Here is an 11,529-nt window from a genome sequence, read left to right as displayed (position 1 = left end):
AGATTTCCATAACAAATACCAGAGTACTGAAAACCATCCTTCATTACAATAAAAATCCCAGTATCACAATAATAGATCTGAACTCATTAAAACATAAATAAGATATCAACAACAATATCTCCAATAACAATTTAATACATCTGTAGGAAGTTAAAGATAAACTGACTAACACAATAACATTTAATCTAAATCTCACTATCTAGTTCCACAAATACTTTCACTGCGCACTTTGATTACTGATATACTCCTTACAACATTTGAAAACTATTTGATCATGATGGGGTGAGATACTTCTCAATAAGAAGGAATAAATTATCATTAGTATGCGGCCAATGAGTTTTAGTGTATCATTTATATAAATAATATTCAACGCATATATCATATAAATAACTCTGTATACTGTAGGTCATATTGACATATAAAACAATCTATCCTTCGGCGACCACATCTGGTGCATACCTAGGCACTCACTGACATTGGGCCCTCTTCTAGCAACCTACCCTGTACGGTAGGCCTGCTCAGCAAGCCTTCCCAGTTTAGCAAGCCCTCGAACTAAGTCTCGAGGATTAGAGCGTTACTTATTGTTGTCCTCCTCTGCTTTGATATCACCAAACATATCCCTCAGATGTGCAATTGCACAATACCATGACTCCATATTCATAATGGTCTTCCCTTACTACTTTCAATAATTCACATGATCCTCACAAGTTTAATTTATACAATAAATTGAAATATTCTCATGCCACACATTTAAATGATAAATCATACTTTGATAACATTCATATAATCATATACCTCATATTATAATCATATATTCGTATTTGAAACCAACATGCTATTCATACACTTATATTTCATACTTTAATGGGTTAATATTTTAAAAGCAGCTGACACAATTAATTCCCATTACCTATTCTTGAAGATATTCTTGAAATGTTCAGAAGACAAAACCCTAGCTTCTGTAAACTTGCAGTGGAGAGAAAGCCAGCAAGTCGAAAATGGAGAGAGAGACGATTGAAGGGCGTGCTGGAGACCCAGGAGGCCCTAGAAGAGTGAGAAACACGAAGGAGAGAGAAAAATCAACTGGAGGGTCGAAACCCTAGTAGAGAGAAAGAAGGGAGAGGAAGAAAATGAAATAAAAACAACTTGAAACCTATTTATAGTGATGCTGGCCCGCAGGAAACCGTCGACATTTTTTCTAGGCTTTACGAAACCGTCGACGGTTTGACACTTAAATTGCTCTCAGTAGTTGTAACCATCGACGATTTTTCTAAGACTCACTGAAACTATTGATGGTTTGGTCTTGTGCCAAACCAATTTCCTTCTTTCCTTTTCTTTTATTTATTTTCCTTTATTTTTCGGGTTCGGGTCCTTACAATCTCCATTGTGAGTATTCTGAGGATTTGGAAGATGGTGGAGCTAGCGTGCCATCAATGAAGCAGCTTTTGTTCTTCGCTTGAAGTTCAAGAATTATCGCATGGCTCCATATGGAATAATTATCCTCTGTGAGCGGTAGAGAAACTAAAATCAGTCCAGGGTGATCTGATTGTAGGAGGCATAAATGATGATTGGGATCATCATATTTTTCCACCTTGGTGGCCTTTTTAGCCATGAGAAGTACCTTTTTCTTTCTTCTTCATTTTTTTTGAAATAGGGACCGGGTTGAACTGGGTCTGGATCGGACTGGACCTAGGTGTGGTTTGGACCTGTGACACGAGTCTGATTTAGGAAGCTGATCTGGGCTTCAAATTAGAATCTGTGAAGAGAAATAGAATTGGACAAAAAAAAAAAAACCTTCTTTGGATTGGGCTTTTGAAAATAGAATATTGTGACGCTGAGGAAAATAGCACAAATCTAATTTTCTTCAACCTTTTAACAGAAAGAGAATGTGCAAATTGTGCACCTCAACTATTAAACAAAATGCCTCATGAAAATAGAAATTAAATTGGATAGGTTGATCAAATCCAAGTCGAAAATAAATAGCATTAAAATATTCTCATAATCAAGAGTAGTAGAATTTTGGAAAATAAAACTCACACTCAAAGTTTGACAGTAACATTGATGTGAGAGAAGATCAAGAGAGAGAGAGAGAGAGAGAGAGAGAGAGAGAGAGAGAGAGAAAACAAGCCCTTGGTTGTGGTATTCAAAAACAAAGGGATAGAACTTGAGGAGAATTATCCTCAAATAAGAATTGTGCCTCTCAAGGATCAATTTGCTTTGATACCATGATAAAACTAAAGTAAAAGGAAGTGAAAGGAAAATAAAGAATAAAAGATAGCAAAGAATGAGTTGCTATTCATATGTTTCAATCTCTATACAACCCCATATTTATACAAAGAATTGGAGAGCATGTAACTAAAGGAAAATTAATTTGTACATTCCTTTCCAAAATAAAATGGTCTGTTGACTTTTCGCTTTAAGAAAGTTTACATGATTTCAGCCAAAGTGCGGCACTCCTCAACAAAAGATACTTTTACGGTAAGATGTTTGATAAGAGTTTAAATGTTATTGAATTAAGCCAACAATAATTAAATTACCTTTTACCCTATGCTTGGGGAGACCTTAAAATTGAATTTGTATTATATTTAGATAAGATGTAATATAAAATTGTATTAAAATTTGTCTAAGTCCACTCAAATCCAAATCTAATACTCGAAAAACTATGCTCCCAAACACAACGTTAAGGTTAAGAGGTTGGGTATTGAATTCCTTCTCAACTTTAATAAAGCCTTTACTAAAATATAGATTTGGAGCAACGGAAAATAAGAATTTTTAGAGAATAGAGTTATGGGTAAGGATTGGTAATTTCTCATGCGGAATATGCAAAGTACTATTCTTTTGATTCCGAAAAGAGACTCAAGAGATGATGAAAATAGAGTTGGCTAGGGATGAGCACGAGTCAAATAAAAAAATTTATAAATTAGAATAAAATCATAAGTTGGTCTTATACTATTAAGTAAAATTTATTTTATTCCCTATGCTTTTAATTAGTCAAATTAAAGACTTGTACTTACTAATTTTGCACAAATTTCTTTTCTCATCCAAATGATAATTAAATTGAGCGACGTGTGAACCATTGGATCCCCATTTGATTTGTCCAATGAGGAGAAAATTGTTATGGTCTTCGCTTGGTCATTAGGTATTATTCAAATGACACATCCATCTTAAGTAAAACAAAAGAGCCCTATGGTTTAAGCAAAAGCTTGTTCATACTTTTTTTATCTTTTGTTATTATTTTGTTAATTCATCCTTCCATCGAAAATTTAATTTTTGGTGCTAAAATTCTTAAGCTTGGACATTAGGTGAGAGCCCAACAGTGGCTTTGCAGCTTGGTTTCCACAAAAGAGCGGCTCAGCAGCTTGGTTTCAATAAAGAGTGGTTTGGCAGGTCAAATTTAATGAAAAACAACTTAGCGGCTCAGTGAATTCCAATACAGCTCGGGTTGAACTGTAAGCCAATGTGTCGACTCATCAGGGATCTAGTTGGAATTAAAACCACTCCCAAGCCAAGGAAATTTTTCCATGGAGGCAATTGATATAGCATAAAATTACAATATTAACTTTCAAATTATTAAAATGAGAATCACCGACACTAAGGGTCAAATGCAATTAATAGGAAATAATAGAAAAGAATGACACATTCAATTTCCCCTAATAAAGACCTCATAGGTCAATAGTAACCTCCATATCTTATTGATTCCACGCTCATGAGGTGTGAATTGGGGTGGGGTGGGATTTACCCAATTCATATTGTTACTACCTTCAATCCTTCCTGTTTTCCTTGGGCATTGGAGCAATCCTTGGAGTACACTTTGATCCTCTAAATCTCATCTTCTTTCTTTTTCTCTTATAAATAGTCAAAGTCGTGATCGATCTAATTAACTTAAACAAATTTTAGTGGCAATAATTTTTATGTTCAAGAAGATCGTAGTGACACCACCATGAGCACCAACTTTGAATTAAACTACTGTAATATCTCTGATCTCTAATTTATTTTTTACTTTATATGTTATTTTATTCACCCTTGTTGGGATTTTTCACCCCCTCTTATTAGTATTGGATATTTGGGTGTATTTTTGTTTAGGAGAAGATATGGGAACGGACCCAATATACAATCATTTTAATATATATATATATATATATATATATATATATATAGATAGACACACACACACACATGCATGCTGTTGAGTTATAGCTTGTTTCTTGTTTCTTTTCATTTTCAACAAAACTGTTAACACATAAATGGGTTTTACACTAACTGTATAAATGGGTTTCATGCTAATTCCATAGGTAAAAAAGATACAACCACATAATTTGAACTTGCAAGACATGATCAAACTTGGATATTAATAGTATTATGACTAAAAAATTATTACAAGCCTATATATCTGCTCTCCCCTTTAATTCTTTCTTACTCCAACTTTATCATGTTCTACCCTTTCTTACTTTTACTCACAGAATGGATTGCACTACAATGGGCTCATTACAGCATCTGGAAAACTACACTTATTTTCTAAAATTCTGAAATCCATATCATATTTTCATTTGTGTCCTTCCTGTATAGGAAGGAAAGTTCTTGATTGCTTCTATCTCCAATACCAACCCTTTCTGGAACTCTAGATAAGGGTAAGAACATGGGAAGTCATCTCTTTTTGGTTTCCACCTGGGGTCGATCAACAAGGCCATAGCACAAAACTTTAGTAACTGTGAGTGTTGATGCTAAATTTTTATGACTCTGGACAGATAATGTTTACCTGTAATTAAGGACAAGATGGTGAAGGAAGAAAGCCGTCTCGACTCTAGCGAGTTCTGCCCCGGGGCAGATCCGAAGCCCACCGCCAAATGGGATCACCTTCCTGCTCACTGCATGATCCTACCAAGTTCAATCTTGATTAGCATATGATGCTGAGAAATTGATTGATCGAGTGCTAATCAATTTAAGGTGTCCACACTAGTTAAGTTATGTATATTGTTTATACGACATGTTCATGTACATTAGTTTAGGGGGAAAATTTATGTATATTGTTTATACAACATGTGTTCATGTACATTAGTTTAGGGGGAAAATCTACGTACTGCCCATCTCCAAGGATTAAACTCTGTGGGATTTTCATGAAGGGATGGATCGAGATGGACCGCAGCAAAGATAGGAAGGACCTTCCATCCAGAGGGAATGAGGTACCCTGCAGCACCCAAGACCGAGTCCATAAAACATGATTTCTATGAATAAAACAGAGATTTTAGCACAACAAACAGAAATTCAAATTTAGTGCCTTTGAATTTGACATCTTGAAGAGATCTCCTATGCACAAATTTGACTATGTTTCCACATCTCAGAGCCTCACTTATAACCTGATGGTGAAAGTTCTGTTAGCTCCAATCTGAACATATACAATTTGTTAAGAACAAGAAGACGGTTATGGAAAAATAGAGTATCTGCCTTCTTACATTGTTGGTGAACTTCATTTGCTTGTAATCTTCCCAGTTCAAGTATTCTCCATCCTTCTTGCTTTTCCTTATTGCTAGATGTTCTTCCTGCAAAAAAAATTTTTGGGTAACCTTCAGGATTTCCCTGTGTATCCTAATTAAATAGCATGTGCATGCTTGCACCCGAGAGAGACAGACAGAGAGAGAGACCTTTAATTGCTCCAGAGCAAGTGGTGCATGCCCAAGAAAGTAAACAACCAAGGCCATAAGTGTTGCAGTTGTTTCATAGCCAGCAAGCAGTATATCCAACACAAGACTCACTTTTTCATCATCACTCAAGCCTTTGGATGAAATCCCATCTAAGAAATCTTCTTCTGCAGCCTGCCCAATTTGTTTTCCCCTCTCTTTTATGATCTCTCTGACTGTGGAAGAGATCCTTGCTCTGGCCTAGAAATATTCAGCATTGAAACAGTAAATGACTGCTTTGCTTTAAATGGTAGCCAAAAAGGCTCAGAGCCTGGTGTCAATTTGTGTGCACATGCTACTGCTTAATGCTAGCCAGAAGCTAGCTAGCCAGTCTAGTACCTTCACAGCCCTTGCAAATGATGTCCCTGGGATGCTCAGTGGCAGAGACACAAAACCTTCCATGAAGGTAAGGAAGTCCTCTAATATCTTTATTGCTACTGGGTCTTCCTCATCAATGCTCAATATGTGCTTCACTATAAGATTGAATGTGAACTGTACTAGTTAATCACAAAAGCCAGAGTTAGACATGGATTTACAAATGTCACTAGCACTATCTTGGTTACACATATGCTTTTGCTTTCTGGGTTTTAAGAGATGGGGTGGGGGGTGGGGATCAAAAAGTTGAAAGGTGAGTTACTTGCCATTTTGGCTTCTTTGCAGAAGCCAACTTCTTGATGTTTTTTCTTCTTCCATGACTCCATCATTGAGATTGACAACTTCTCTACATAATGAAGGAAGTCGGGTGCCGACTTAGAAGCGCTGACGAAGCCGATGATGAAGCTTCTGAGCTTCTTGTGATGGTCTCCGGAGATGGTCAGCAAGGACAAGTTGCCAAGGATGCCATGAATGGGCTTGGGGTAGCTGCACTGGAACAGCTTCTCTTCATTCTGAAGAATGAACATGTTGAGCTCAAGATCACAGGAAACTATGGTAGGAGACCCAAATAGATTTGACTTGAAAACCCTCCCATATCTGAGAACAGACAAATGGCAAAAAAGAAAAAGAAAAAAAAGGAAGGAAAAAGCACATTGTAAGCTACCATTATAACCAAAAGAGCAATGATGCCCAAGACAGAACATCATCATCACTGCTGAACTACAGTTTAATTTGAAACATAAATTCAGAGACAACATAAAAGTTTTGTGGGCAATCCAAGAACTATGCTGACACCAAACTGCATTCCACTCCAAAGAGAAATGAAAAGATGAGTGAAGAAACTCTGGTGTCACCTAGAACAGTGCTCCTGCAAGAAGCTTCCCAAAGAATTGGACTTATGAGGCTTGAGGAATCCAAGAGTTTCCCCACAGAAGGGCCATCCCATGTTCCCTCTAGGCAGGTTTTTAGGCTCTAATGGCTTCACCAAGAAGAGCTTTTGGAGAAGAAAAGCCAAAGCTAGGCCCAAAAGGAGAGCCAAAAAAATGGGCAGCAGACTCAGCATGGCGCTTAGCTTCAAACCGAGAAAGGAAAAAAGCTTGTTTTTGCTTGTGTACTCTACTCTGCTCTGCCTTGCCCTCTGCCCCTTAGAGCCCCCTCCAAGGTTTGACACTTGTGCTTGCAATTTATATGCTCTAACCCGATTCGGCATTTATTATTTTTCCAAAAGGAGCAAAATGGAGATAGGCTTGAGACTGGAGAATTGAATGAGGGGACCTGCACCCCTAGTTGTTGAGGTAGGGGAGGTCCTGTACACTATCCCAGTGCAAGAAAATATTTTTAAAAAAATTAATAATAATTAAAGCAATGATATAAAGAATTCAATTAAAGCAGATAGAAAAATATTAATTAATGCAAATATTTAAAACTAATTAGAAAGTGCTTTTAAAGAAATTTAAAACTTTGACATTAAATTTGTACCTCAGATCAATAACCATTAAAGAAATTTAAAACTTTGACATTGAATTTTTTAAATTTTAAAATTCAAATGGTATTGACTAGAGGACGTATCTGCAACATCCTTAGGTTGGACGAGTTTTTCTTTTTGTAAGTTACCAATAAAAAAAAGAATTTTCTTCTAATGATATTAGCATATCACTTACATGTTATAAATGAAGTACCATAGTTTTAGTACACTGAAAATATTGTTAATTAAGATTTATAATTTGTAGATTTTTAATAATTTAAACTTTTTACATTTACGGTTTATAATTAAATTTGCATATCCCATTTTATTTTGCGGATTAAAAGTTGCAACTATGCTGATTATGCTATGTTTAGTGAATGAGCATTTTTATTAATTAAAAATGCGATATTTAATCAAGACTAAAGAAAAGCCAACAATGTTAGACCAAATGCGATTTAATTATGGAAACAATTATATACCAAAATATTTTTAGTTATAACCACCATAAACTCTTGTCGCAACATTCTCGAAAAAGGTTCTGGAATGGCGAGAGGTAATAATAATAAAGGTTCAATAGTATCTCCACTAACCTGTTATTTATTTATTGTTCGTTGATTGGTCTCTAAACTAATCTTAAGGTCAAGGAACCAGTAGTTTCGGTCTGCATTTATTAGAGTTTGGATCGTAAGTTCAGTTATATAAGGGTAAGGTACTAGCATCCCCTACACATCCGTTCTACAAATGGTACCTGATTAACTATGAATTATCCCTAAACTAAATCTAATGATCTTTAATTAACTCCTTAATAAATATATAAGACATTCAAAAATAAAATATAAAATAAGGTGCAATTTATGAATGTCTAATAAGATCTCCAAAAGAGGGGATCTTATGAGATAAACTCCCCTTAGAACTAATATAAGTAAGGTTTGAAACACCTTTTTACCCTTTGTTTGATCATTAGGACGCGCATACACACCAAATAAAATACATACAAATATTTAATACATGAAATGATAAAAAATTCATCAAACTCAAGCAAAACATTCCCAAACTTTTCCAAAAAAATAAATTCAATATTTTTTCTTCATTTTTTAAACATTTTTTATGCAATTTTATTAGATTTTTAAAGAATTTCTCCTCCATTTTTTATTTTTTAGAATTTTTGTTTTCCATTTGTTTGTTATCTAAATAAAAAATAACTCAAATAGTTTTTATTTATTTTTTATTTTTTAATATTTTTTCTTGATTTCTATTATTCTTTTACTATTTTTTTCCAATTTTTAAAAATTAAAATCAATTAAAAAATTAACTTCTAAATTAAAAATTAAATTGGGCGGTCCAAAGGGTCAAACCATTTGAACCAGGCCAATGGGTCAACTCAGGTTGACATGGATCAAATCGGGTTAACCTAGTTGGAGAAGAGGGCTACCACGTGTCAGACGGTGGTGACACATGACACATGATTTTTATTTATTTATTTATATATATTTTTTGAATTTGTTATAGTAGAATGATGTCATCGTGACATCACACACGTGGCAGTGTGTCACGGGTTGACTATTTTCACACATTTGTGAAAGGGTCATGCAGTGCTAGCTAAATCACTCTTGCTTAACTAGTCAGCCAATCATTTACTAACATTCATCCGCGAAACACTTTCAATAGCATTCAATCAAATAGTAGCGGAAACAGTAAGCAATCATGAAAGCAATGGCAAGCAAGTAGTAAACATTGAAGCAACACAATTCATTAACAACACCTCCATTGACATTGTGTGTTTAGCAAGGGAGGTAGGTAGGCTAAACACGTTGACAATAACTAGTGATTTTTACAAGACTGATGAACACTCACCCTCTCCTAAAGAGGTTTTTATGTAAATATCATCTTGACACTAGAAAACAACAAAGTGACCGAGGAGTCATACTACCTTATTTGGCATATAAAGAAACTACTAGCAGAAAATAACCCTATGCTAGTATTTACATTTTGGAAACGCTTCCCTAGCACATGAGACAAGCGGTCAAAGGCAAGCATAATGCCTTGAACAAGCTTAACTCGTGACACTCCCCCACTTATGCGGTCGATGTCCTCGTAGAATTTGGTGCTAGGTACAATTCAAATTTGTCCTTGAACAGTTGCATATCTTCCACAAAAATCCAACTGATTTCTTCATCACCAAGGCCTTTCCACTTAACTAAGAACTCTTGTCGCTTATTCGTTGAGGATATGAACTCTCTATATACAAGGATATCTTCAACTTCACTTTTGTCAGGTGGCACTGTCTTCAACTCTGTTCTGGTTAATTGATTTCTACTCGGATCGTCAGTGTTAGCATTGAACGGCTTAAGGCAACTGACATGAAACACATTATGCACTTTCATCCGTTTGAAGTTCTGCGATCTTCTCCCTTGATTTGCCTAATTCTTCATCTCCTTAAAAGCTTTCTCTAGATAGGTTCAAACAATCTCTGCATTTTCTCTCCATTCTCTAGTGAATATGTATGCCCTGGGACTCTTTTCTCTATATGGTTCGCCCACTATGTGAGGTAACAGTGGTTGCTGGCCTGTAACAAGCTCAAAAGCGCTCTTGTTGGTTGTTAAGCTCCTTTTGTCACGCCCTGAACTCGACAATGGGCCCTAAGGTATGATTTAGTAACCTAACATGTCCTTGTATCATACAACCATCCATGATACTATACAAAATGAGGGTCTGACCCTATAGGGTTCATGTATACCCTATGCACAATCACATACACAATATATGAAGTGGAATATTTAACCTATCTCATTAAATCCACACCATACTAGAGTCTATACAATACTAGAATCTAAGTCCCATAATACAAAATGCACCCCCGGGTGTCTACATAACCTAAAAAGACAACATGGCCATAGTTTAGTACTTACACAAGTGCTAATACAGCTCTAACCAACAACCACGCTTCCAAAACGCTAGAATGCTAGTGTCGGCTACTCGAAGGACCTTAAACATATTTGTATCATTGGGGTGAGACACTTCTTAGTAAGGGAGAATTAGGTTATATCAGTGTGCGGGCACATGAGTGTTATTTCAACAGTAAAACATAACTTTCACAATTCCAGTATTTTCACAATATAGTTCTAGTATAGTTCACAAATCACATCGATCTATCAGTGTCGTCACACTTTTCAGCCTAAGCCAGCCACATTACACGGTGCCCCCGGTAACCTGGCATAGCATAAACCTCCACAGCGTTTAACTAGAGCAAATATGGTGTCTCACACCCTTCGGTGATAAACCGGAATCATCAGTGGTATTTCACACCCTTGACCTTAAGCCTGATATCTGAGCCTATGGTAGTTAACCAACTCGGCCGCCTATGGTATTATTCTGATTCGGTTCAATATCTCAACCTGTGGCGTTTTAATTTGGTCCGCTTTAATATATCCTCACAAGACCTAGAACAATTTGGAACTTCTGTTCCTATATCTCATTTCAACGATTCACAGCTCAAATCATTTAAATAAACCATCTCAAGCCATGCTCATTTGGGTAAATCAACAATCATAAACAACAATTGATTTGGAATACGGTTTAAGACAAAACAAGGTACGATCATCTCCATACGTTAGTTTTATTCAAATAAATGGTTTTCCAACAGAAACTGAGATGACACCCAAAACCCCAATTTTTTTCCAAAATCGTAAACCCAAAAATCCCGTCATTTCATCTGGTGGAATTTCAAAAATAAGTAACCAAAACATCCGTATCATCATAAACCATAGTTTTACCGATTCATATTTCAAAAATAACTGATATAAATAAAATCCCCTTACCTTTCCCCGAAAATCGAAACACAAACTAAACGACTCCAAAAGTGTGAACCGAGTTCCCAAAACCTAAAAACCAAGGAACAATACTTCAATACAAATCTATTTACTACGTATCTACCGGACCAAAGATGAACTTAGACCCTTACCTCGATTTTAGGATAAAACCTGAAAATCCTTAAAACGAAGATATGATCCTCTA

The 11,529-nt window shown here is 35.8% G+C and overlaps 1 protein-coding gene across 1 annotated transcript; it reads right to left on the bottom strand.

Moving 5' to 3' along the window:
* Positions 1-4,332: 4,332 nt before the first annotated feature.
* LOC131168519 (cytochrome P450 724B1) lies at positions 4,333-7,203 on the bottom strand. Its single transcript, XM_058128014.1, has 9 exons — positions 6,905-7,203; positions 6,317-6,647; positions 6,015-6,167; positions 5,640-5,876; positions 5,451-5,537; positions 5,276-5,354; positions 5,079-5,185; positions 4,757-4,875; positions 4,333-4,665 (listed from the first exon to the last, which is right to left on the bottom strand). Exons 1-9 carry the CDS (start codon positions 7,111-7,113, stop codon positions 4,536-4,538), a joined length of 1,452 nt encoding a protein of 483 aa, XP_057983997.1. The 5' UTR covers positions 7,114-7,203; the 3' UTR covers positions 4,333-4,535.
* Positions 7,204-11,529: the final 4,326 nt, after the last annotated feature.

The sequence above is a fragment of the Malania oleifera genome, chromosome 11 (genome assembly GCF_029873635.1).
Source record: "Malania oleifera isolate guangnan ecotype guangnan chromosome 11, ASM2987363v1, whole genome shotgun sequence".
In the NCBI taxonomy this organism is placed as follows: Eukaryota; Viridiplantae; Streptophyta; class Magnoliopsida; order Santalales; family Ximeniaceae; genus Malania; species Malania oleifera.
Note: the sequence above shows the minus strand (reverse complement) of the source record. Positions and strands in the feature narration are given on the sequence as shown.

Bases quoted from the DNA above. Each gene is read 5' to 3' on its own strand.
- LOC131168519 (XM_058128014.1), bottom strand. From the start codon at position 7,113: ATGCTGAGTCTGCTGCCCATTTTTTTGGCTCTCCTTTTGGGCCTAGCT. The intron at 5,538-5,639 runs GTCTCTCTCTCT...TTTTTTTTGCAG, and splicing joins TTGCTCTGGAGCAATTAAAG to GAAGAACATCTAGCAATAAG. The intron at 5,355-5,450 runs GTAAGAAGGCAG...TTTCACCATCAG, and splicing joins AAATGAAGTTCACCAACAAT to GTTATAAGTGAGGCTCTGAG.